The 27,054-nt window shown below is 44.9% G+C and overlaps 1 protein-coding gene across 5 annotated transcripts in view; it reads right to left on the reverse strand.

Annotated features, from left to right (window-relative positions):
• The window catches only part of RAD54L2 (RAD54 like 2), a 151,328-nt gene that overhangs the window by 33,183 nt on the left and 91,091 nt on the right, over nucleotides 1–27,054 (reverse strand). For 4 of the 5 annotated variants that reach the window (XM_008260727.4, XM_070050757.1, XM_002713224.5 and 1 more), the window contains 4 exons: nucleotides 4,526–4,727; nucleotides 1,761–1,900; nucleotides 1,192–1,308; nucleotides 746–972 (listed from right to left, as the gene is read on the reverse strand). In XM_008260727.4, the coding sequence (XP_008258949.1) occupies nucleotides 746–972; nucleotides 1,192–1,308; nucleotides 1,761–1,900; nucleotides 4,526–4,727 (686 nt within the window). Of the gene's footprint in view, nucleotides 1–745; nucleotides 973–1,191; nucleotides 1,309–1,760; nucleotides 1,901–4,525; nucleotides 4,728–7,252; nucleotides 7,883–27,054 lie in introns of those variants that run through there. The other variant, XM_008260729.4, reaches the window with a different exon arrangement.

Below are 27,054 nucleotides of genomic sequence, written 5' to 3' on the forward strand. Positions count from 1 at the left end.
CCTCCTCTAGCTTCACAGAGCTTTAACTCACTGATCCTGTTTCCAGGTTCTGGATCAACATCAACGACTCAGCTCTCTCCAATCAGAAAATCCCTCTGACTTCTCTCACCTCTCTCCTGCATCCACTCTCCTCCTAATCAAAGCACTGCTCTTAGGGAGTGTCTTGATCTGTCTTCCTGATCCCGCAGCAGAAGGTACGAGATTATTAGGCCAGGAGCTCCAAAACCTTCTGCATGGTAGGGCAAACTCTCTTTCCCGTGTCAGAAATTCATCAGGAATCAGTAAGCACCAAGACCTTTCTGATACTGGGTTGGCATTGTGGCACAGTGGGTTAAGCCATCACCTGCGACACTGGCATCCAATGTGAGCACTGGTTCAAGTCCTGGCCGCTCCACTTCCAATCCAGCTCTGCGATAATGTACCTGGGAAAGCAGAAAATGGTCCAAGTGTGTCAGCCCCTGTCATCCACATGGGAAATCTGGATAGAGTTCCAAGTTCCTGGCTTCAGCCTGACCCAGCCTTGGCCAGTTAATTAGCAGACAAGAGATATCTCTCTCTCTACCTCCCCTCCGTCTTTCAAAGCAAATAAAAATCTCTTTTTTTTTTTTTTTTTTTTAAAAAAAAAGACCTTTCCAATAGCTGCTGTTGGTATCAAACAAATACTTTACATGCTGTGATGCTAATAACCACCAGCAGGCAATGCCCACAGCAAAGAAAAGGAGAAGAGAGTCTAGATTTGCTGTACCTGATGAGGTTTCACGGCCCGGGCCAACTGAGGGGCCAGGAAGACATTCTCCTCCTCTGGAGGGTGGTTCAGGTTGACAAGGACCCGCCCAAGAGAGTCATGCTGGTTCAAGATATCATTCACATGGGTGCCCCCCTTCTCCTCTTCCTCATCCTCCTCACTGACAGACTCACTGCTGTCCACAATGTGCAGAGTGTCCTCCTCTCCAGAGCTCAGTTCAATCACCTCTGAGACAGCAAGAAACAACAACAGAAAAACAAAAACACATGGGAGCAGAGATAATTTACTGCCTATTGTCAAAGCAGAGGACACAGAAACTCAATGTTACCACTGTCGGCAATTACAACATTTTTTAATTTTTATTATTTCTCTCTTCAGCTTTGAGTTAAAATAAGGAGAAAACAGAGGGTCAGGAGAAAGGGGAGGCACCTCTGGCTCCATCTTACCATCTCGACTGCTTTTTTCATCCTCACTGCCACTGCTACTGTCCAGACAAATGACTTCCTGGGCCAAGACCTGAGGAGGCAGCTGGGGACCATCACTTGCTCTTAAGACAATCTCCTCTACGGAAGAAAAGAAGGAAAGGCAGGTCAGAACCATGTTTAGCTCAAACATATCTCCTAGAATGAGTCCTCACCCTTCTCTGCTCTCTTATGGGGAGTATCCACTGGGAAAAGAGGCAGAGGTTCTCAATTCTTAGTCCTCTTTCCAAAACTTCCTTTCTCTATCGGTTCTGGCTTCCTGCAATCCATGTGACTAGAAAAGGTCCTTAATCCTGTGGCATGTTGAGATTCAAAGTTATGCATAGCAATCTAAATAAAAGTAATTCGAGGAGTATATTATCTTTACTTTTTAAATGTAGTTCTTCTGGTTGGGTGCTATTAAGAAGCTGAAGGACTTTAAAGGATTCCTGAGAGGCTATAACTTTATTCCAGGTCTGTCCCTGACCACTGTGCCTGCCAAAGGTCTCTTCTCCCTGGAGCACAGGGCCTTTGCTGCCTCCTTTACCGCTTACCTGGGAGGAACTCCAGGGGAACTGTGGGAATGGGGGCTGCATAATCCTTCCTCTGCTGCTCCAGACGCTTTCTTCTTTCCAACTCTTCCTGTTGTGCTGCTTTGGTAACTGGCTCCAACTGATCTTCCCGGAGTAGCTTTCTAAACATTAGAAGAGAGAGTGTCCAAGTTGGCTTAAAATTCAGACTATGTAAGGCAAGCTAAACAGGGAAATCACCACTACTGAGCTTAGAGAACTGAGGGCAAAAGAGAAGTAGCCACTTCAGTCCCACCAAACCCATGCAACCAGAAGAGTAAAAAAAGAGACACAGAGACAACAGATTTCAAACCTTAGTGGTTCTGGGCTAACAAACTTTCCATACATTCTTTTAAATTTTTAATCAATTAGTTAATTAATTTTTTGGAAAGGCAGAGAGAGAGAAATAGAAGGAGAGTTCTAACTGCTGGTTTACTTGCCAAATGCCTGCAACAACCAAGGTTGGGCCAAGCCAAAATAAGGAGATGGGAACTAAATCTGGGTGTCCCACATGGATGGCAGGGACCCAACTACTTGAACCATCACGTGACTTCCTAGGGTGCTCACTACAGGAAACTGATTTTCAGAACTCAAACCCAGGCACTCTAGGTATAGGTGTCCCAAGCATCATCTTAACCACTGGGACAAACACTTGCCCCCATTTTCCATATTATTCAACTTCCTGTCAGATGCCCCTGCTGACTCATCTCTGCACATAACATATCAAGAGTAAAAGAGAAGGGGCCTGCGCTGTGGCACAGCAGGTAAAGCCATCACCTGCAGTTGCCAGCATTCTATATGGGCATCGGTTTGAGTCCCGGCTGCTCCACTTTCGATCCAGCTCTCTGCTATGGCCTGGGAAAGCAGTAGAAGTTGGCCCAAGTGCTTGGGCCCCTGCATCTACATGGGAGACCCAGACAAACCTCCAGGATTCTGGTTTCAGTTCGGCCCAGTTTCAGGCATGTGGCCATTTGGGGAGTGAACCAGTGGATGGAAGACCTCTCTCTCTCTCTCTCTCTCTCTCTCTCTCTCTCTTTTTGATTCTACCTTTCAAATAAAATAAATAAATCTTTTTTTTAAAGAGTAAAACAGAATAATATACAAGTCAGAAAGAATAAAAGCAGTATTAAAAATAGTTATGTGGGGGCCGGCACTGTGGCGCAGCAGGCTAAAGCCCTGGCCTGAAATGTCGGCATCCCATATGGGCACCAGTTCTAGTCCTGGCTGCTCCTCTTCTGATCCAGTTCTCTGCTATGGCCTGGGATAGCAGTTGAAAATGGCCCAAGTCCTTGGGCCCCTGCACCCATGTGGGAGACCCAGAAGACGCTCCTGGCTTCGGATTGGCACAGTTCCGGCCATTGCAGCCATCTGGGGAGTGAACCAGCAGATGGAAGACCTCTCTCTCTGTCTCTACCTCTCTCTGTAACTCTGTCTTTCAAATAAACAAAATAAATATTTAAAAAAATAGTTATGTGGGAGGCCAGCGCTATGGTGCAGTAGGTTAATATTCCCTGCCTGTGGCACTGGCATTCCATATACGTGCCAGTTCTAGTCCCAGTTGCTCCTCTTCCAATGCGGCTCTCTGCTATGGCCTGGGAAAGCAGTGGAAGATGACCAAGTCCTTTGGCTCCTGGGAGACGGAGAAGCAGCTCTTGGCTCCTGGTTTCAGATCACTGCAGCTCTGGCCGTTGTGGCCATCTGGGAAGTGAATCAGCAGGTGGAAGACCTCTCTGTCTCTGCCTTTCTGTAACTCTGCCTTTCAAATAAATAATCTTTTTAAAAAAATAGTTATGTGGAGAAATAGGACTATAGGGCTTCTACATTCCTATCCCCCAACTTAGAGCACTATGTTCAAGTTGTAATGTTTGCCTTTTTCTTTTAAAGTGAAGGTGAGAGGAGAAAAAGACACCATTTCTCTCCTTTGATTGGCACAAATTGTTTTGATAAAAGGAAGGAGTAATGGCCGGCGCCAGCTCACTAGGCTAATCCTTTGCCTGCGGCGCCGGCACACCAGGTTCTAGTCCCGGTTGGGGCACCGGATTCTGTCCCGGTCGCTCCTCTTCCAGGCCAGCTCTCTGCTGTAGCCCGGGAGTACAGTGGAGGATGGCCCAAGTGCTTGGGCCCTGCACCCACATGGGAGACCAGGAGGAAGCACCTGGCTCCTGGCTTCGGATCGGCACAGCACGCCGGCCACAACACACCGGCCATAGTGGCCACTTGGTGGGTGAACCGAAGGAAAAAGGAAGACCTTTCTCTCTGTCTCTCTCTCACTGTCTAACTCTGCCTGTCAAAATAAAATAAAATAAAATAAAATAAAATAAAATAAAATAAAATAAAATAGAAGAAGAAGGAGTATTGGGGATTTGGAAAGTTAAGCAAGTTCACATTTGCTCATAGTTTAGCTCAAGGAAGCCATGCTTTGGTCAGACAGAAAACTCAACTTTTACCTTTCCTCTTGTTTTGAAACATGAGGAAATAGAAAGGAAGAAACAGAGTCCAATGCAGAACACCCTATCATCTTTGGGCTGCCACCCAGGGTCTGTTGGGGTCAAGATCGAAGCACCCTCTGATAGCCCAGGCCTAGTGGTCCTGCGCTGCATCTTCACTACTGATGGGGCACATGGCTAGCCACTTTTCTCCTTTGGAGAGAGAACTCTCCAGCATAAGCCAGTGTTTCTGCCATGGGCAGCCTTTAGATGAAGGTGATACTGCTACTCCTTCCCTGCCCCCTGACCCAGAACACAGCTCACCGTATGTTTCTCCTCATGTGGGAGGGCTTCTGGGCTCTCTTCTTTTTGGGGTCCTCGGAGGCTAGGATCTTGCCTTGGTGGCGCCTAAGCTGCTCTGAAGGCTCAGATTGAGATGAGGTAGTTGAGGCGCACCGTGGCGGCTGCTGCCCATCTTCCCCCAGCTGGGCATGCTCAGGGCCACACATGCCTTCCAGAGATGGGTCTGGGGAAAAAAAAAAACAAACAAAAAACAAGAGGTGCATTTACTGGGGTGGGAGTGGGGGATACGTTTTGCTGCCAGACACATCTGGTTCAAATATCAACTCAGCAACCTATTAGCTGGTAACCTAAGGCAAGTTACTTACAGCTCTCTGGAAAAAAAAAATTTTTTTGACAGGCAGAGTGCACAGTGAGAGAGAGAGAGAGAGAGACAGAGAGAAAGGTGTTCCTTTTGCCGTTGGTTCACCCTCCAATGGCCGCCGCACCACGCTGATCTGATGGCAGGAGCCAGGTACTTATCCTGGTCTCCCATGGGGTGCAGGGCCCAAGCACTTGGGCCATCCTCCACTGCACTCCCTGGCCACAGCAGAGAGCTGGCCTGGAAGAGGGGCAACCGGGACAGAATCCGGCGCCCCAACCGGGACTAGAACCCGGTGTGCCAGCGCCGCAAGGCGGAGGATTAGCCTTGTGAGCCCCGGCAGCGGCAGCTCTCTGAATTTCAATGGATGTATCTACAAAATGAAGGTAGTGATACCAAACCTCAAAGTGTTGTAAGAATTAAATAGTATGTATGCCTAGAATCAAGTCTGGCCCATAGCAAATGCCAATCATGTCTCCCACTACAGTTTAGCACTAAGCTCAGACTGAGGGGCTTTCTGGCCTCAGAATGCTCAGGGAAGAGTATCTGAGCAGCTGGGTTCTCAATCAGCTCATACTTTATTGTGCGACTCTAAGCAAGTCTTTTCACCTCTTTCTGTCAACAGGGAGGATACTCCTTGCATGTCTTACAGCATTTACTCACTCAACCATCTGATGAGGGCTTACACTGGGGCAAGCACTGTCCTAGAAGCTTCAAGAGATGTTTGTTAAAAGACTCCTTCAGTGTAAGGAGTTCTATTTCGGAAGACAGGCCATATATAAACACAGACGTGACATGGCAAGATACACTTAATATCACAGAATGGGCAGGTCAAGAGACCTAAAGAAGTTAAAGGTTTAAGACCTTTTTTTCAGCCAAAGATAATTAGCTAAACCAAGAATAATTGTTATCATCATAGTAATATGACAGATGCTACTTTATACAACAATCACAAAGGAATTATACAGGAGGTAAAATGCAAGTAGGCGCAGAAGCTAAGCAGAGTATCTAAAGGTAATATCTCAGAGGAGAAGGAGGGAAGGGAAGAGATTTCTGGCAGAGGAAATATCATCTGTGACATAAACACCTTAAGTAAGGACCAGGGTTGGAGTAAGATCTATGTGCACAGCCCTCTCCCCATCTTGGCGATGCCCCACATCCACTAAAGCCCCTCAGATACAGGCAATACACAACCAAAAGGTTTTTCCCAAAGTTAAGAGGAATTCAACACTAGAACATAAATGCCAGATCTGAGGTGCTCTTGACAATGCCAACTGGCTCTGAGGCAGGAAGAACCCAGCTGATCTGTGTTTTTGGTGGCTTTTTGCTTCCTTTAAACTAAACTATAGATTTTATTTGGTTTTCAACTAACGTCCTTTTTTTATTTTAGGATCCCATCCAAGATACTATATTGCATTTAGCTGTCATGTCCCCTTAGTCTCCCTTAAATAGTGGCAATCTATTCTTATCTCTCATGATCTTGACACTTTTCTAAAAGAGTCCATGAAATACCAGACACTGGTCAGATGTTCTCTAAACTATTCTCCAATTTGGATTTGTCTGATGTATTCTCATGACTGAACTGGGGTTAAGTTTTTCTGGAACATCACAGAGGTGAAATGCCCTTCTCATCACATCAAGGATACCTGCCATCAACATTATTTATGCACTTCAATCACTTGGTTATTTGCAAGGATTCTCGACTTTAAATTACTATGTTTTCTCTTTCCATATTTTATTCATTAGAAGCAAACCAATAAGCCCAACCCACATTCAGGGAGAAGAGAATTAAGTTCCATTTCCCGGAAGAAATATAATATTCTATTGGTAGTTCTCTATTTATCTCTTTTCTTCCACATTTATTACTAGGAATTTCTCTGTAAAGGATATCTGCCCCTCTTATTTAATTATTCAGCACTCTGTTTATATTAGTGTGGACTTAAAAGAATCTATACAGTTGCGGCTTACTAAGCTAATCCTCCGCCTTGCGGCGCCGGCACACTGGGTTCTAGTCCCGGTTGGGGCGCCGGATTCTGTCCCGGTTGCCCCTCTTCCAGGCCAGCTCTCTGCTGTGGCCAGGGAGTGCAGTGGAGGATGGCCCAAGTACTTGGGCCTGCACCCTATGGGAGACCAGGAGAAGTACCTGGCTCCTGCCATTGGATCAGCGTGGTGCGCCGGCCGCAGCGTGCCAGCCGCGGCGACCATTGGAGGGTGAACCAACGGCAAAAGGAAGACCTTTCTCTCTGTCTCTCTCAATGTCCACTCTGCCTGTCAAAAAAAAAAAAAAAAAAAAGAATCTATACAGTAAGAAATATTCAAGCCTGGAGGCTTTGGTAAAGAGAGATGGGGTTGCTATAAGTCTTAACAAGTGAACCAATAAGTTACTGTACCTAAGCCAAAAGAAAGATGATGAATCATCACCCTCTGTACTAAGGCATCACTAGTAAACAATGATTAGGCTGTTTTCACCATCAGTATCCAAGTCAAGGAATCAGGAGTGTCCTAGACTTCCTACTATTGATCATCTTCTACATAGCTCAGTAAGGCCTCTTCCTTGTCCTATTCATTCCAGGTTCCTATGGTCCCTTTCATATTGATGACGGGTTCTAGAACGGCATAGAGTTGGAAACCAGTGTTTCCTTAGAGATAACTGGGCCTAAGGGTTCAGTTTGGATACTAGGGCCAGACTGCTGGGTTGTGAACCTCAGTTCTGTCCCCATTTTACCTTTCTGTTCATCAGTTATAAAAATGAAATAACAACAGTGACGTCAAAGGGTTGTGGCGATGACTATCTAAGATAGCCCAAATAAAGAACTAAAACACAGAGCACACAAAGCTCTTGGACCTTGGTCAGTCATACTAGGTAGCAATATTTATTTCTGTGAAGACCTCAAACTGCAATTTTATATCCTAATCAAAAATAAGAAATAAGGAGCAGGTGTTAGGTGCAATTTAGTCACCACTTCGGACACCTGCATCCCATACTGGAGTGCCTGGCTCTGTTTCCAATCCCAGCTTCCTACTTTTTTTTTTTTTTAAGATTTTATTTATTTACTTGAGAGGCAGAGTTACAGACAAAGTGAGAGACAGAGAGAAAGGTCCTCCGTCCGCTGGTTCACTCCTCAAATGGCTGCAATGGCCGGAGCTGCACCGATCCGAAGCCAGGAGCCAGGTGCTTCCTCCTGGTCTCCCACATGGGTGCAGGCGCCCAAGCACTTGGGCCATCCTCCACTGCCTTCCTGGGCTGGCTATCCCAGCTTCCTACAACGCAAGTCCTGGGAGGCAGCAGATGATGGTTCAAGTACTTGGGGGTCTGCCACACATGTGGGAGACCTGGATGGAGTTCTGGGCTCCTGGCTTCAACTTGGCCCAACCCTGGCTTTGTGGAATTTTCAGGATGTGAACCACCATCAAGAGGATCTGCCTTTCAAATAAAAATGAAAATAAAAATTACACAAAATAATTTTAAAAACATCAGAAATAAGGAAGTAAAGGCAGAAGCTGAAATAACATGTACAAACTGCATTTTATCACAGCAGGGTGCACCACACAGAGAAACACGTAATATGCAGTGTGATAACTGCCTAACTATGACAACAGTTGGGGAAAAAACAACAATCTAGCATTACTTAGTGTTTGGCACTGAGGTGCCAAAATCTAGGTTTCATCAGTAGGCACTAGCTAGTAAAGAAATAAAGAATATTCTAGGAGCATAAGCAAAACAAATGCAGTGTTAAGAAAGAATGGCTGGAAAAAACATGTGCAGTTCAATATTCGCTAAAATATGGGTAAGCCCAGGAGATTCATTCCTCTGCAGTAGCACTGGAAGCACCTTCCTTAGCCCTCATATCAAGATAAACTGGAGATTTCAGGTAACCTTTGCTTTTTGAAGATCAACAGGGGAATGGCCCAGGAGGGCATCAGTCAAGCAATGCTCATTGATGAGATATTGCCATACCATTAAGACCTGCAAGAGGGGCCAGAGCCGTGGCTCACTTGGTTAATCCTCCGCCTGCATCCCATATGGGCGCCGGGTTCTAGTCCTGGTTGCTCCTCTTCCAGTCCAGCTCTCTGCTGTGGCCCGGGAGGGCAGTGGAGGATGGCCCAAGTGCTTGGGCCCCTGCACCCACATGGAAGACCAGGGAGCACCTGGCTCCTGATCGGCGCAGCGTCAGTCATAGCGGCCATTTGGGGAGTGAACCAATGGAAGGAAGACCTTTCTCTCTCTCTCTCTCTCACCGTCTTTAACTCTACCTGTCAAATAAATAACAAAAATGCAAAAAAAAAAAAAAAAAAAGACAAAAAAAGACTTGCAAGAGGTTGAAATTTGGCTCTTATTACCAACAGATCTGTAGTAGGCCTTTTAGAAAAGGCCTCCCAAAGAGGCCAGAGTGCAGGGTGGCAAGGAAACTCTAATGATGCAGTGGGAGCCTCGGCTCAGGGACAGGTTCTATTGTTCAGAGGAAGCAAGGTACCACTGCTTATGTGTTCAACCAAGAGAACTGAAAGAGAAGCTTCAAAGTAGAGCTCCAAGCTTGACCAGTTGCTCTCCCAAATTCACTATCCTCTTCAGTCCTCTCTAATTTCCATCTGAAATACTACAGGAAGAAAGGTTAGCAATTCTGTTTTCTTTGAAAAGAACTACCATTCCTTTAAGCAACACTTCCTCTCCCAAAAGCTAACATTTCACAAAATATTGCTGTCACCTTCCTCCTCCTAACTCACTGTCCTAAGTTTTTGTCTCCTAAAAGAGGTGGTCATCAAATTCCTCCTTTCGAACAAATAGCTAGCTGGAAAGCAGACTCTCAAGAGCGGGTGTCTGTTGCTAAATGACCACTTCCACCAATACTGCAGCTTGGCCTACACACTAACTACACTGGGGGCTGGATTGGCCCACTTCCACTTAGTGTGTTGTTGGGTCCTCTGGTCTAGTTCTGTGACCTTTGACATTCTCCATGTCCTTTTTTTATTCTGTTTTGTTTATTTCACAAGCAAATCTGTTGAGCAACAATTTGGAGGAACAGTTGGAAGGAAGGTTAGGAGACAGGCAGAGAAGATAGAGCCGGAGTACGGAGGGCAGATCTTGAAGGCAGGTCAAGGGGTTTAAAATTGATCTGTCGGATGGTGTGAACTTATAGGCAAATGTTTTATTTCCTTGTTCTGGCTTCTGCATCTCAGAGTAGGCTGATCCTAGAAGGAGAAAGAACAGAACCTGCTGGCCTTTCAATAGCACAGACAGATCCACTAATTCCAAGTTAAGAGGCCTGGCAGCCAACCCCTTTGACCAGCATAGGGCTGAATGTGGCCAAATGCAGCAGCAATTTTAACATGATCAGACGCAGTACACAGAATTCTCATGCATACTTATTAGTTCAGATACAGGTTCCCTACTTTCTTTTACGCAGAGGATACAGGTCTGTATCAGCTCCTTAGCAACCAGTATTCCTTGAATGAATCCTTGCCTGCTGGGTTCAACAACTAACTTTTGCTTATTAAAGAGCTTTTGTTATAGATATATTCATATTTATAGTTCATTGTCATGAAAGTCAGCCTTTTACAGGTGCTTCACTGCTGTTTCACAATACCTATCAGGAAGTTTCTTGTTTTTACATAACATAATATATACCATGCCTCTAATAAACTACTTTTTTTTTTTTTTTTTTTACAGGCAGAGTGGACAGTGAGAGAGACAGAGAGAAAGGTCTCCCTTTTTCCTTTGGTTCACTCCCCCCAGTGGCCACTGTGGCTGGCTCATCACGCTGATCCGAAGCCAGGAGCCAGGTCTCTCCAGGTCTCCCATGGGGTGCAGGGCCCAAGCACTTGGGCCATCCTCCACTGCACTCCCGGGCCACAGCAGAGAGCTGGACTGGAAGAGGAGCAACCGGGACAGAATCCGGCGCCCCGACCAGGACTAGAACCCGGGGTGCTGGCACCGCAGGTGGAAGATTAGCCTATTGAGCCACAGTGCCTATAAACTACTCTTTTTTTTTTTTTTTTTTTTTTTTGACAGGCAGAGTGGACAGTGAGAGAGAGAGACAGAGAGAAAGGTCTTCCTTTGCCGTTGGTTCACCCTCCAATGGCCGCCGCGGCCGGCGCGCTGCGGCCGGCGCACCGCGCTGATCCGATGGCAGGAGCCAGGAGCCAGGTGCTTTTCCTGGTCTCCCATGGGGTGCAGGGCCCAAGCACCTGGGCCATCCTCCACTGCACTCCCGGGCCACAGCAGAGGGCTGGCCTGGAAGAGGGGCAACCGGGACAGAATCCGGCGCCCCGACCGGGACTAGAACCCGGTGTGCCGGCGCCGCTAGGCGGAGGATTAGCCTAGTGAGCCGCGGCGCCGGCCTATAAACTACTCTTAATAAAATATTATTTCAAAACTTCTATAAATAAATTTTCCCTAAGATAAAAGTTAACTTTACACTATAGGCCATTTTTGCCTTCTGGCTATTAATCACATAAATTTACAACTTAAGCTAAATAATTTAACTTTCAAGAAGTAGCCCTCAGGGCCGGTGCTGTGGCATAGTGGGTAAAGCCGCTGCTTGCAGTGCTGGCATCCCATATGGGCGCTGGTTCAAGTCCCAGCTGTTCCACTTCTGATCCAACTCTCTGCTATGGCCTGGGAAAGCAGCAGAAGATGGCCCAAGTCCTTGGGCTCCTGAACCCACATGGAAGACCCAGAAGAAGCTCCTGGCTCCTGGCTTTGGATTGGCCCAGCTCTGGCCATTGTGGTCATCTGGGGAGTGAACTATTGAATTGAAGGTCTCTCTTTTTCTCTCTGCCTCTGCCTCTCTGTAATTCTGCCTTTCAAATAAATAAATACATCTTTTAAAAAAAAAGTAGTAGTCCTTCTCAAACTCTATAATATAACTCACCAACAGCCAGTAAGAAAAAGGAGAAAAGGTTCAACAAGTAGGTAAAGAAACATGTGCTTTGACAGATGACAAATGTAAATTTGCATTGGCAAGGCTTGCAAGTTAATGACTATTACTGCCCTCATTCAGCTCACAGAAGCAGATCTGGGTGCAAACACCCCTGAACTTTCTCCTTCACGTGAGCCAGCGGTGAGCAGCACTGACCAGTTATACAAACACCAAAGAACACTTACATAAGCTCCTTGGGAAGGAGTTATGAACAGCACTACCACAAATGTGACTGAACAAACCAGTAGCTTTGAAAGAAGAAAAACTTGTACACTTCATTCAATGAGGGCACAAGCACAAAGCACTAGAGAGGTATCTTCCAGCTCCTAGTTTACTCCCCCAAATGCCTGCAACAGCTAGGGCAGGCCAGGAGCCAGGAACTCCATCCAGGTCTCCCATGTGGGTGAAAGGGGCTCAGGCACTTGAATCATGATTTGCTGCTTCCCAAGGTGTGTAACAGCAAGAAGCTGGCTTTGATGTGGTGGTGGGACTTGAACCTAGACACTCCAGTACAGGATGTAGATGTCCCAAGCTATGGCCTAACCCACTGTGCCACAACACCCACTCCTATTTTTTCTTTTTGATTTACTTATTTGTGGTACAATCCACTACAGCTAGAGTAATGAGTTTTAATGTTCAGAGAGCAACAATTTTGTTCTGCAAAGAACTAGATAATACTTTAGATGATAAGGTTTCAGTCACAGCTACTCAACATTGCTGCTGCACACATAAACAAGCAAAAGAATATGGCTGTGTTCCAATAAAACTTTGTTTGCAGAAATAATTTTTAAAAGGAATAAAGTTGTAAGACTCACACTTCCTGATTTTAAAACTTAACTACATAACTACATTAGTCAAACAGGCTGGTACTGGCATAAAGACCAGCATAATAGCACGAAAATAAACCCTTTGTAGATATGCTCAAATGATTTTCAACAAGGGTGCCAGATTATTCAACAGAGAAGGACAGTCTCTTCAGTGGTACTGGGAAAACTGGATATGCAGAATGAAATTCTTCTAAAAATTAACTCAAATGGACCTATGATCCAAATTTAAGACTTAAAACTATAAAATTCTTAGAAAAAAAAGGACAAAGTTTCTTTACATTGGATTTGGCAATTATTTCTAGACTATGATATGCAAACACACAGGGAACAAAAGAAAAACTAGATAATTCATACTTTGTGAAAATTTAAAACTTTGTACTTCAACAGAATAAAAAGGCAATCCATGTACTGACAGAAAATATTTACAAGTCATATACCCAAGTATTAATAAGCAAAATATATAAAGAACTCCACAATTCAATAAACAAAAAAAAACTGTGATTTAAAAAAATGGGTAAAGGACTAGCACACACATTTCTCCAAAAAATAAAAGTGACCAAGTAAACACAAGAAAAGATGCTCAATGTCACTAATCCTTAGGGAAATGCAAACAAAACTATAATGAGGTACTATCTGACACCACCAGGAGGGTTAATATGGGGGAAAAAAAGACAACAGAAAATAATGAGTGTTGACAAGCATATGGAGAAACTGGAACCCTTGCGCCCTGTTGGTAGAAATGTAAATCAGTATAGTACTATGGAAAACAGTATGGTGTTTTTCTCAAAAAGCAAAAATAGAACCATATAATCCAGCAATTCATTTTGGTTTAACAGAATACCAAAGACTAGGTAATTTATAAAGAAAAGAAATTTATTTCTCACAGTTGTGGAGGCAGAGAAGTCCAATATCAAGGTGCTGGCATCTGGCTAGGGCCTTCTTGCTGTGTCAAGCCATGGCAGAAGACAGAAGGGCAAGAAACTACAAGAGCAGGCATGCAAGAAAAACAGAGACAGAGAAACAGAGACAGAGAAAACACACAAGAGGGAAGGAGGATAAACTCATTCTTTTTATCAGAAATTCACTCCTGAGATAACTAACCCAATCCCATGATAGTAGTATTAATTCATTGATAACAGCAGGTATCTCACTTAGGTGGCAGGGACCCAACCACTTGAGCAATCATCCCTTAAAAGTTCCACCTCTCAACACTTACACTGGGGATTAAGATTTCAACACATGAACTTTAGGGTACAAATTCAAACCATAGTGGTAATAACCAAAAGAATTGAGAGCAAAGTCTTCAATAAGTATTTGAACACTCTTATTCATAGCAGCATTAGTCATAACAGCTAAAATTTGGAAGCAACACAGGGACTCAGGGTATGTGGCTTAGCAGTTAGAATGCCTGGATTCAAGTCCTGGCTCCATTTCCAATTCCAACTTCCTGTGACCGCAGACCCTGGGAGTTAGCAGGAAACAGCTCACATGCTTGGGTCACTGCCACCCACCTTGAAGACCTGAATTCAGTTCCTGCCTCCCAGTTTCGACCTGGAACACCTCTGGCAATTAGGGGCATTTGGGCAGTGAACCAATGGTAGATGGAGACTCACTCTTTCCCAAAAAGATAAACATTTTAAATATGGAAGCAACTCAGCAGATAAATGGATAAAGCAAAAGGTGGTGTGTGTGTGTGTGTATACACAAAATGAAATCATACTCAGCCTTAAAAAGGAAGAAAATTTTGCCATTTGCTATAACATAGATGAACACTGAGGAAATTATGCTATGAATAAATGTCAAAAAGATAAATATTACATGAGGAAAGGGAAGACTGGAGAGTTACTGTTTAATGGGTATAGAGTTTCAGTTGTGCGTGAGATGACAAGAATCTGGAGTTGGATGGTATGATCGGCTTACAAAAATATAAATATAAATATAAATATAAATATAAATATAAATATAAATATGATCCAGCCTGGGAAAGAAGTAGAAGACAGCCCAAGTACTTGAGGCCCTGCATCCGCATGAGAGACCAGGAGGAGGATCCTGGCTCTTGGCTTCAGATCAGCCCAGCTCTGGCAGTGGTGGCCATTTGGGTAGTAAGCCACCAGATGGAAGACCTTCATCTCTGACTCGCCTCTCTCTCTGTACCTCTCAAATAAATAAAATATTTTTAAAAATATGAATGTACTTAATACTACTGGACTGCATACTTAGAAATGATTAAGAAAATAAAACTTACACATTATTTTACTACAGTTTAAAAAAATGGAAAACAGAAATAGTTGGTGGATTAAATTTGTCTTGTTGGCTTTAGTTTGCCAACCAGTGGATTAGTTATGTTCAATCAATATGTTACCCAGAGAGGCTAAACTGACTTACAGCATTGCCATCAGCAACATATACACAGTAATTTCCCCACAGTCTCACTCCAGAGAAGTATTTAAACTTTTGCTTCTTCCATTCTCTTGCTTTTCTTTTGAGATTTTATATTCACTTTGTCGATGTTTGGTGATCACAGGCCTTATAAAGTTCTGTCTACCCACTCTTATAAAGAGCAAAACATGTCTACAACAGGGATACAACTATGAAAGTACTCTTGTGATAAACCAAAGTAAAATCAGGTGTTAAGAGAATATCATAGAGGGAAATTATTGAGTGAGAAGAGTCAGAGAAGCAGGAAGAAATGATGATTGAGTACAGATCTGAAGACTAAGCATAAGATAATTATGTGAAAAGAACAATAACATTTCCTGCAGAGTAAACATACAAAAGTTTTGTGACAGAAGGGACAGTGGAGCTCAAGAAACTAAAGAAAGGCTACATCTCCATCTTGTATATCCCCAATTCCCTAGATGTCAGATACTGAAGATAAGTTTGGAAAAAGAGGGAAAAAGAATAAAAGGTAGAGTGGGTGCCATGAACATATGATTTATTAAAAGTTGGAAATTTAGGCATTGCTAGCAATACTAAATTACGATGCTAGCAACTTATGAGCTTCAAGGTCCTACAAGAATTTTTTAAAGACTAATTCAAAAGTTGCCTTGCAGGAGAAAACAACAAATTAGTATTGTTGTAGACATGGAGAAATGAGTGCATATACACTTTGGTGAGAATGTAAAGTGACACAGCTGCTGTGAAAAACAGTAGGAAGGAAGGGTCTTCAAAAAAGGTATGTAGACTATGCCTCTGATTTAGCAGTTCCACTTCCAGGTATAGAATCAAAAGAACTAGAAGTTCTCTAACAGATATTGTATACCAATGTCCATAGCAGTATTATAAACAACTCAAATGTTCATTAATGGATGAAAGATAAAATGTGTTGATAATGGCATAATAATGTAAATGTTCTTGATGCTACTTAACTATACACTTTAAAATGATTAAAATGGTCATTTTATGCTATGTATATGAGAGTACCTCAAAAAACTCATGGAAAATGGGATTAAAAGATAAGTTTATTTTGGTACAGAAATTTTGAAATCCACAGATGGTTTTTTCATAACATGCATTTTCCATAAAAATCTTTTTAATCCATAAACTTTTTAACGTATCCTTGTATTTTACTAAACACACAAAAGAAATTGGCTTAGTCATTATGCTAAGGGAAAAAGCCACAGATTATTTGATTCCATTTATACAAAATGCCCAGAACAGATGAATCTTAGAGAAAAAAAGTAGTTTAGTGGTTGCCAGGGACTGGGACGAGGGGGTGATTGCTTATGAGTAATGAGGTTTCTTTTCGTGGTGATAAAAAATATTCTGGAATTAGACAGTGGTAATGAATCTACAACTGAATATACTTTTTTAAAAAATCACTGAATTACACACTAGAATATTGAATTTTATTAGTTTGTGAACCAGACAAATAAAAACTATATATATTTTTAAAGATTTATTTATTATTTATTTGAAACTGAGAGTTACACAGAGAGAGAACGAGAGGCAGAGAGAAAGAAAGAGAGAGGTCTTTCATCTGCTGGTTTACTCCCCAGTTGGCCACAATAGCCGAAGCTGCACCGATATGAAGCCAGGAACCAGGAGCCTCCTCTGGGTCTCCCACATGGGTGCAGGGGCCCAAGGACTCGGGCCATCTTAGACTGCTTTTCCAGGCCATAGTAGAGAGCTGGATCGGAAGAGAAGAGGAGTAGCTGGGACTAGAACCGGCGCCCAAATGGGATGCCAGCACATCAGGTGGCAGCTTTACCCGCTATGCCACAGTGCTGGCCCCAAAACTATCTATTTTTTAAAAGCTGGGTTAGTTTAAATAAAATTAAAAAAGAAAAAAAAAGCTGAGTTAGTGCTACTGCCTACAAGCTAGAAAAGGTATAACTTGGAGCAAACCAATACTTGTACTAAAATCACTAGAAATTCACTTTCAAATTAAAAACAAAACAAAACCCCTTGAAGGCATTGAAGAGATGATGAAACAACCAGGGTAGGGCAAGATTTCAGAGAAACCTGCAAGAAGCTGAGATTCTAAGCCATTTAAATACAGAGATCTTTTTAAGGCACAGAAGAGCTTGACAGTTTCTTGAGGCTAAAGAAACAAAAAACTGGAGACACAAGGTACAATTCTGGTGACAAAAGATAGGCAGAACTGAGCCAAAAGTCAGTCCATTTTCTGCTCAAGTCATTTGCTGCATCTCAAAGCTGAGTGAAATAGGAGGTTATAAAACTAAAAATAATACCAGTGTAAAGCAGAACAGGTATTTATGCAAACTCAGTGCATAAAGGAGACAAGGATTAGGATGTAGGAGCCACAGGAGCCGATGGCCCTAGGGAACACTGAGGCTCTTGGTTGGATCCTCTGGATGTTATTTCATTCTAGGAGCACAGAAGTAGAAAATGCCTTATAATCCAACCTCTATTCAGCTCTGTCCAACCGGATTAAGGAGATGAGATCTACTCTGACTAAAAGAGGAAAAGGAAACCCGTTCTAAACTACACAGTCCTATAGTTTTGTTTTTTTTTTTTTTTTTTTTTTTTGACAGGCAGAGTGGACAGTGAGAGAGAGAGACAGAGAGAAAGGTCTTCCTTTGCCGTTGGTTCACCCTCCAATGGCCGCCGCGGCCGGCGCGCTGCGGCCGGCGCACCGCGCTGATCCGATGGCAGGAGCCAGGAGCCAGGTGCTTTTCCTGGTCTCCCATGGGGTGCAGGGCCCAAGCACTTGGGCCATCCTCCACTGCACTCCCTGGCCACAGCAGAGGGCTGGCCTGGAAGAGGGGCAACCGGGACAGAATCCGGCGCCCTGACCGGGACTAGAACCCGGTGTGCCGGCGCCGCTAGGCGGAGGATTAGCCTATTGAGCCGCGGCGCCGGCACTCCTATAGTTTTTATATACAATGTCCAGTGGAAAATTACTAGGAGTGCCAAGAGATAAGACTAAATTGCCAAAAACTAAGAGGGAAAAACAGACAACAGAACCAGAATCATTGTTGATTTTGGTAAGAAAGTATATAAATAGGGGGAGAAAAATTGTTCAAAAGGCACAAGAAAACAGAAAGATATGGAGAAAATACAGAGAAGGTCATTGATAGAGCAAGGATAAAAAGCTTTAGATTCACGTTGACCTCTCACATAACAGCAAACAGGCCCTCATTTCTCTGTCCAGCTAATACCGTCTCACCGTGCCTTGGCCTGCCTCAGCCCTGCCTGGACTGCTGGTCACACCACTATCTGAAGAGTCCAGCTATCAGCCTGAGCTCTCCCCACTCCTCCCAAGCTCTCTCCCCACAACTCAGCAGCTCAGCCCAAGTTCAGCCTCAACCCCAGCCCACACCCCCCGCAGTTCACACCGTACTCTCACAGGACCTTTAGAACTAGCCCAAGCTCTCCGTCTATCTTGGCAGCCCAGCTTTAGCTCAGACCCCCAAGCCCTTTCCTGCCCCGTGGAACTATATAAACCACTAGTCCTTAAGGGAAGGTGCTCGCTCTCTGCTGTGTGTTCACTGGCTACTCTCTGCCGTGCATTCCTGAGGGAAGGGGCGCCTCCCAGGCCTGATTCTGAATAAACCTGGTCTGGCCGTGGCTTCATACTCTGTTTCTTCTTTCCTGCAGTCACCAGAAATTAAATACATAAAAATGGAATCAAAGAGAAAGTGTAGAAACAACATGTATAACTAGAATCAAGAAACTTTGTGGGGGCCGGCATAGTGGCATAGCAGGTTAAGCCTCTTGCCTGCAGTGCTGACATCCCATATGGATGCCAGTTCAAGTCCCAGCTGCTCTACTTCCAATCCAGCTCTCTGTGGGTGGCTTGGGAAAGCAGGGGAAGATGATCCAAGTGCTTGGGCCCCGCACCTATTTGGGAGGCCTGGAAGAAGCTCCAGCCGTGGTGGCCATTTGGGGAGTGAACCAGCAGATAGAAGAGTTTTCTGTCCGTCTCTCCCTCTCTCTCTGTAACTCTGACTCTCAAATAAATAAATAAATCTTGAAAGAAAGAAAGAAAGAAAGAAAAGAAAGAAAGAAAGAAAGAAAGAAAGAAAGAGAGAGAGAGAGAGAGGGAGAGAGAGAGAGAGAGAGAGAGAGAAAGGGAAAGGGAAAGGGAAAGGGAAAGGGAAAGGGAAAGGGAAAGGGAAAGGGAAAGGGAAGAGAGGAGAGGAGAGGAGAGGAGAGGGAGAGGGAGAGGGAGAGGGAGAGGGAGAGGGAGAGGGAGAGGGAGAGGGAGAGGGAGAGGGAGAGGGAGAGGGAGAGGGAGAGGGAGAGGGGAGAGGGAGAGGGAGAGGGAGAGGGAGAGGGAGAGGGAGAGGGAGAGGGAGAGGGAGAGGGAGAGGAGAGGGAGAGGGAGAGGAGAGAGGGAGAGGAGAGGAGAGGAGAGGAGAGGAGAGGAGAGGAGAGGAGAGGAGAGGAGAGGAGAGGAGAGGAGAGGGAGAGGAGAGGAGAGGAGAGGAAGAGGAGAGGAGAGAAGAGAAGAGAAGAGAAGAGAAGAGAAGAGAGAAGAGAAGAGAAGAGAAAAGAAGTGAAACTCTGTGAATACCAGGTAGGATAGATAAAACTACTGCTAGGGAAATTATAGCAAAACTGTTGAAAATCAGTAACAAAAAAAAATCTTACAAGCAGTCACAAATGGGTGAAAACACATTCCCTTCAAGGATCACAAAGTAATGACAACAGATGTTTGACCCATGAAAGATGCAAAACAGTGGAAATTTTCTAGTATTGTTAGAAAATAACTAGCAATCTAGAATTTTGTACAAGTACTATATCCTTCAAAAATCAAGACAAAGAAATCTTCAAACAAGCACAGAATTTGAAGTAGTGCCAGGAAACTTACACTAAAATAAATATTAAAGGGAGTTCTTCAGACAAAAAGAAAATATTCTTAGAAAACACAAATGAGGATTTGTATTGGGGCATACCAGGTAAAGCCACCGCCTGCAACACTGGTATCCCATATGGGAGCCAGTTTGTGTCCCAATTGCTCCACTTCCAATCCAGCTCCCGGCTAATGGCCTGTGAAAGGCAGGTGAAGATGGCCCAAGTACTTGGGCTCCTGCCACTCACCATGTGAGGACCCCAAAGAATCTCCTGGCTCCTGGCTCAGCCTGCCCAGCCCCAGGCAATGCAGCCATCTGGGGAGTGAACCAGCGGATGCAAGATCTCTTTCTCTCTCTGTCTCTCCCCTCCTGTGTAATTCTTTCAAAATAAATACATAAATCTTAAAGAAAAAGAAAAAGGAAATGAGGAACAAAGAATAACAAAAAGAGCAAATATGTGGAAAAATAAAAAGAATACTGACAACATAAGAACAACAATGTTTTGTGACATTTAAAATAGACACCTATGGGCCGGCGCCGGGGCTCACTAGGCTAATCCTCTGCCTTGCGGCGCAGGTACACCGGTCGGGGCGCCGGATTCTGTCCCGGTTGCCCCTCTTCCAGGCCAGCTCTCTGCTGTGGCCAGGAGTGCAGTGGAGGATGGCCCAAGTGCTTGGGCCCTGCACCCGCATGGGAGACCAGGAGAAGTACCTGGCTCCTGCCTTCGGATCAGCGCGGTGCGCCGGCCGCAGCACGCCGGCCATGACGGCCATTGGAGGGTGAACCAACGGCAAAGGAAGACCTTTCTCTCTTTCTCTCTCTCTCACTGTCCACTCTGCCTGTCAAAAAAAAAAAAAAAAAATAGACACCTATGGCCGGCACCGTGGCTCACTAGGCTAATCCTCCGCCTTGCGGCGCCGGCATACCAGGGTCTAGTCCCAGTCGGGGCACCAGACTCTGTCCCGGTTGCCCCTCTTCCAGGCCAGCTCTCTGCTGTGGCCAGGGAGTGCAGTGGAGGATGGCCCAAGTGCTTGGGCCCTGCACCCCATGGGAGACCAGGAGAAGCACCTGGCTCCTGCCTTCGGATCAGCCCGGTGCACCGGCCGCAGCACGCCAGCCATTGGAGGGTGAACCAACGGCAAAGGAAGACCTTTCTCTCTTTCTCTCTCTCTCACTGTCCACTCTGCCTGTCAAAAAAAAAAAAAAAAAAAAAAAAAAAAGACACCTGCATCCCTATCAGAGCACTGATTCAAGTCCTCTCTGTTCTGCTTCCAATAGAGCTCCCTGCTAATGCACCTGGGAAAGTAACAGAAAATGGCCCATGTACTTGGGCTCCTGCCACCCATGTGGGAAACCCAGAGTTTCTAGCTCCTGGCTTTAGCCTGGCCTAGCTGTAGCTGTTGCAGCCAATAGGGGAATGAATCAGAGGACTGAAGGTCTCTTTCTCTTGTCTCACCCTCTCAGTCACTCTGGCTTTCAAATAAATAAATAAATCCTTAAAAACAAAACAAAGCAAAACAAAAATAACAGCATCCTACATTGGAGTACATGCTCAATATCTGGCTCTGGCTCCTGACTCCTTGCTAACACAGACCCTTGGAGGCATTAGTGATGGCTTAAGTACCTGGGTTCCTGCAAACCACATAGACAATATAGATTGAGTTCCTAGTTCCTGACTTGAGGCTCAGGTCCAGACCTGGTTATTACGGGCATTTGGACAGTGAACCAGGGATAGGAATATATGTGCTCTCTCTCTTTCTGTTATCTCTGACTCTCAAATAATTTTTAAATAAAATTTACGAAAACTAAAAACACATGGGAACAAAAACATAAAAGACAGGAAAGAGGTAGATATTAAAATGTTCTAAGGTCCTTTATTAGGATGTGGTTTGAGAACAAATAAAAACAAAATCTTGGGGCTGGTGCTGTGGCTCAGCGGGTTAATGCCCTGGCCTGAAGCGCTGGCATCCCATATGGGCGCCGGTTCTAGTCCTGGCTGCTCCTCTTCCAATCCAGCTCTCTGCTATGGCCCAGGATAGCAGTAGAAGATGGCTCAAGTCCTTGGGCTCCTGCACTCACGTAGGAGACCCGGAGGAAGCTCCTGGCTCCTGGCTTCAGATCAGTGCAGCTCCGGCCGTTGCGGCCATCTGGGGAGTGAACCAGCAGATGGAAGACCTCTCTCTCTCTCTCTCTCTCTCTCTCTCTCTCACTGCCTCTCCTTCTCTCTCTGTGTAACTCTGACTTTCAAATAAATAAAATAAATCTTTAAAAAAAAAAAAACAGAACAGAATCTTATATAAGACAAGGATGAATAATATAATCTAGGATAATCACTAGAAAGATTATGTAACTAACAAGCCAGTAGGGAGAAAATGGAATCACTTTTAAAAATAAATCAGTTTGACTGGAGTTGGCACTGTGACGTAGTGGGCTAAGCCTCCGCCTGCGGCACCCGCATCCCATATGAGCACAGGTTCTAGTCCAGCTCTCTGCTATGGCCTGGGAAAGTAGTAGAAAATAGCCCAAGTGCTTAGGCCCTTGCACCCAAGTGGGAGCCAGGAGCTTCAGATCAGCCCAGCTCCAGCCATTGCAGCCATTTGGGGAGTTAACCAGTAGATGGAAGACCTCTCTGTCTGTAACTCTAAATAAATAAATAAATAAATAAATAAATATTTTTAAAAATATCAGTTTGGGGGCCTGCACTGTGGTGCAGTAGGTTAATCCTCTGCCTGCGGTGCCAGCATCCCATGTAGGGGCCGGTTCTAGTCACTGGCTGCTCCACTTCCAGTCTAGCTCTCTGCTGTGGCATGGGCAAGCAGAAGATGGCCCAGGACCTTGGGCTCCTGCACCTATGTGGGAGATCAGGAAGAAACATCTGGCTCCTGGCTTTGGATTGGCGCAGCTCTGGCTGATGCGGCCATTTGAGGAGTGAACCAGCAGAGGGAAGACCTTTCTCTCTGCCTCTCCCTCGTACTGTCTGTAACTCTAACTCTCAAATAAAATCTTTAAAAGAAATAAAATCATAAAAAAATCAGTTTGATTAATCCAAAGGAAAGCAAAAACATTAAGAACAAAGTTGAGGTAGAAAAACAACACTAAGATGATAAAAACTTTAACACAACTTTATCAGTAATTACATTAAATATAAATAGATTAATGATTCAAATTTTAAGAATTCACATGGTCAGAGTGAATTTTTTTTAAAGATTTACTTATTTATTTGAAATTGAGAGTTCCAGAGAGAGGAGGAGGAAGAGGAGGAGAGAGAGAGAGAGAGAGTGAGCCAGCGAGCGTCCATCTGCTGTTTCACTCCCCAGACTGCCAAAATAGTCAGGGCTGCTGGGCCAGGATGAAGCCAGAAGCCAGAAGGCTGCTCCAGGGGCCAGCGCCATGGCGCAGGAGTGCCAGCACCCCATATGGGCCCCGGTTCTAGTCCTGGTTGCTCCACTTCCGATCCAGCTCTCTGCTATGGCCTGGGAAAGCAGTGGAGGATGGCCCAAGTGCTTGGGCCCCTGAACTCATGTGGGAGACCCGGAAGAAGCTCCTGGCTCCTGGCTTCGGATTGGCGCAGCTACGGCCGTTGCGGCCAACTGGGGAGTGAACCATCGGATGGAAGGCCTCTCTCTCTCTGTTTCTCCTCTCTCTGTGTAACTCTGGCTTCCAAATAAATAAACCTTTAAAAAAAAAGAAGAAGAAGAAGAAGAAGGTTGTTCCAGGTCTCCCACATGGATGTCAGAGACCCAAGTACTTCAGCCATCTTCTGCTGCTTTTCCCAGGCCATTAGCAGACAGCTGGATTGGAAGTAGAGCAGCCAGGATGCAACTCAGCACTCATATAGTATGCCAGCAATACAGGCAATGACAACCTGCTGTGCCAGTGCTGGCCCCAGATTGGATTTTTTAAAAAAAATAAAACTCAATTATCTGATCCTAGCAAGCGACACAATAATAAAAAGTTGGAGCAGGAGTTTGGTGCAGCTGTTAAGTTGCCAATGGAACCCAAGTTCCATTTGCAGTGCCTGGTTCAAGTCCTGTCCTTTTTTTTTTTTTTTTTTCCCAAGATTTATTTTACTTATTTGAAAGACAGAGTTACAGAGAGAGAGGTAGAGGTAGAGGTAGAGGTAGAGAGAGAGGTCTTCCATCCGCTGGTTCACTCCCTAGATGGCCGCAATGGCTGCAGCTGTGCCGATCCGAAGCCGAGAGCAAGGAGCTTCTTCCGGGTCTCCCACACAGGTGCAGGGGCCCAGGGACTTGGGCCATCTTCTACTGCTTCCCCAGGCCATAGCAGAGAGCTGGATTGGAAGAGGAGCAGCCAGGACCAGAACCGGCACCCATATGGGATGCTGGCACTTCAGGCCAGGGAGTTAACCTGCTGCGCCACAGCACCGGCCCCTGTTCTCCTCCTAATCCAACTCCCTGCTAATGTGCCCCTTAGGAGGCAGCAGATGATGGCTCAAGTACTTGGGTCCCTGACACCCACGTGGGAGACCCAGGTTGAGTTCCAGGCTCCTGGCTTTTGGCCTGGCCCAGCTTTGTCTAACTACATGCATCTGGGGAATGAACAAGCAGATGGAAATTCTGTCTCTACACTTTTCAAAAAAAAAAAATTGATGTTTTTTAGGGGGTGGAGGGGTGAATGGCAGGTATTTAGCTTAGCAGTTAAGATGCCTACATCCCACACTGGAGTACCTGAGTCTGATTTCTGGCTCTGGGTTCTGACTCCAGATTCCTGCCAATTTAGACCCAGGGAGGGAGTAATAATGGCTCAAGTAACTGGGTTCCTAATACACATGTGGGATACCCAGTTGAGGTCCTGGCTCTAGATTCAGCCCTGTCCCACCATCGGCCATTACAGGCATTTGGGTAGTAAATCAGTGGATAGTAACTCTGTCTCTGTTTCTCTCTCTGACTCTCAAATAAGATTCTTTAAAAAGAGAAAAAAAGTAAAAGTAAATATATAAGCACTAACAAATACTAACCAGACGCTGGTATATCTTTACTAATATTGATAAAACAGACTTTAGGGTAAAAAATACTAGAAATAAAAAGGGATGTTTCATAATGACAAGGGGGTCAATAAAAAGGGAAAATATAGCAATACCAAATCTGTAAGCATGTAACAGCTATCTCCAAAATATATCGCACAGCACAGGTGTTTGACTAGTGGTTAAGGTGCTGGTTTTGACACCTGTATCCCATAGTGGAGTTCCGGTTTTGATACCTGCCTCCAGTTCCTGACAAACCCTGGGAGGCAGTGGTGACAGCTCAAATACCTGGGTCCCTGGCACCCACATGGTGCAGACCTGGGAGACCTGGATTGAGGGCCTCATTCCTCAAGGAGATTACTGGCAAAGGCTTAAAGGAAAATGTCATAAACTGAAAGAAAAGAGGCACACAACACTATGTAAGTTTAGCAACCTTGTCAATGGCAGTAACATGGAAAAGGGAGATCAAACCCAGGTAAGCATTCAAAGTCCTTTGTTACAATCTCAGAAATCTTTTTCTTAAAAAGATCTATTTATTTTATTTAAAAGTCAAAGTTACAGAAAGGGGGGGGCGGGGGACAGAGAATCTTCCACTCGTTCACTCCCTAAACAACTGCATCAGCCAAAGCCAGGAGCCAGAAGCTTCATCTGGGTCTCCTACATAGGTGCAAGGGCCCAAGCACTTAGGATGTCTTCCATCACTTTCCCAGGAGCATTAGCAGGGAGCTGGATTGGAAGTGGAGCAGCTGGTACTCAAACTGGTGCCCATAAAGGATGCCAGCACTGCAGGCAGCAATTTAACCTGCTTAACCACAGTGCCAGCCCCAATCTCGGAAAGCTTTATTTTTTTATTTATTTATTTATTTTTTTTGACAGGCAGAGTGGACAGTGAGAGAGAGAGACAGAGAGAAAGGTCTTCCTTTTGCTGTTGGTTCACCCTCCAATGGCCGCCGCGGCAGGCGCGCTGCGGCCAGCACACCGCGCTGATCCGATGGCAGGAGCCAGGAGCCAGGTGCTTTTCCAATCTCGGCCCAATCTCGGAAATCTTAAGACAGTGTCTTGGCCGGCACCGTGGCTCACTGGGCTAATCCTCCGCCTTGCGGCGCTGGCACACCAGGTTCTAGTCCTGGTCAGGGCGCCGGATTCTGTCCCACTTGCCCTTCTTCCAGGCCAGCTCTCTGCTGTGGCCAGGGAGTGCAGTGGAGGATGGCCCAAGTGCTTGGGCCCTGCACCCCATGGGAGACCAGGAGAAGTACCTGGCTCCTGCCTTCGGATCAGCCCGGTGCACCGGCCGCAGCGGCCATTGGAGGGTGAACCAATGGCAAAGGAAGACCTTTCTCTCTTTCTCTCTCTCTCTCACTGTCCACTCTGCCTGTCAAAAAAAAAAAAAAAAAAAAAAAAGACAGTGTCTCATAGAACCTTTCAAACAGATAGAAGTCCTATAGATCTTAAGGGTATGCCTACCAGTAAAACAACAGGGCTTAGAAAAAATTTCAGAGTATTATCCCATAGAAACCTTCCACAAAAGTCAATTAAAAAGGAGATTATCTCAAAGAGATTTGTGGATATAGCTCTGATGAAGTGGTTACATATGGATGAACAAGTTTATAATGGGATTGCATTGGTGTTAACTGAAAAGGATGGACACAATACAAAATGAAAAACAGTTTTGGATGCTCAAATTTCTAGAGGTAGCAGGAAGAGATAATTATTTAGGCATAACCACAGCTACTTTTTGTGAAAAGGAAGGATTATTCAGGGGGCAGAAATAAGACCCCAGAGGACAGATCCAAAGGCTCTAGACAATCAGTCCCAGTAAATAATACTGAGTTCTAATCAAGGACTGGCAAAATGTGTTCAGCTTAGGATTTCAGAATTGCTATAGATAAATGACTGATGTCTATCATCTCTTCTCCCATTCCTTACTCATTTTTGGAATTAAAGTATCTTATTCCTGTCTCAACATTTTGTGTAAGTGGAAGGGCAGAAAACTTGGCTCTTTACACACAAAACTTTCAAATTAAAAAAAAAAAAACTGTACACAGGGATTAGACCCAAACAATTAGATATTAGGGCCAAACATACACATGGATTTGAGTTAGGCAACAAAGTCCTGGACTTTGAGTTGATATTGTAATGAGATGAGATTTTGAGGGTCTTGAGGAAACAGGGCAGTGTATTTCTCTACTATTGCCAGAA

This window comes from Oryctolagus cuniculus, chromosome 10 (genome assembly GCF_964237555.1).
Source record: "Oryctolagus cuniculus chromosome 10, mOryCun1.1, whole genome shotgun sequence".
NCBI classification, from domain to species: Eukaryota; Metazoa; Chordata; class Mammalia; order Lagomorpha; family Leporidae; genus Oryctolagus; species Oryctolagus cuniculus.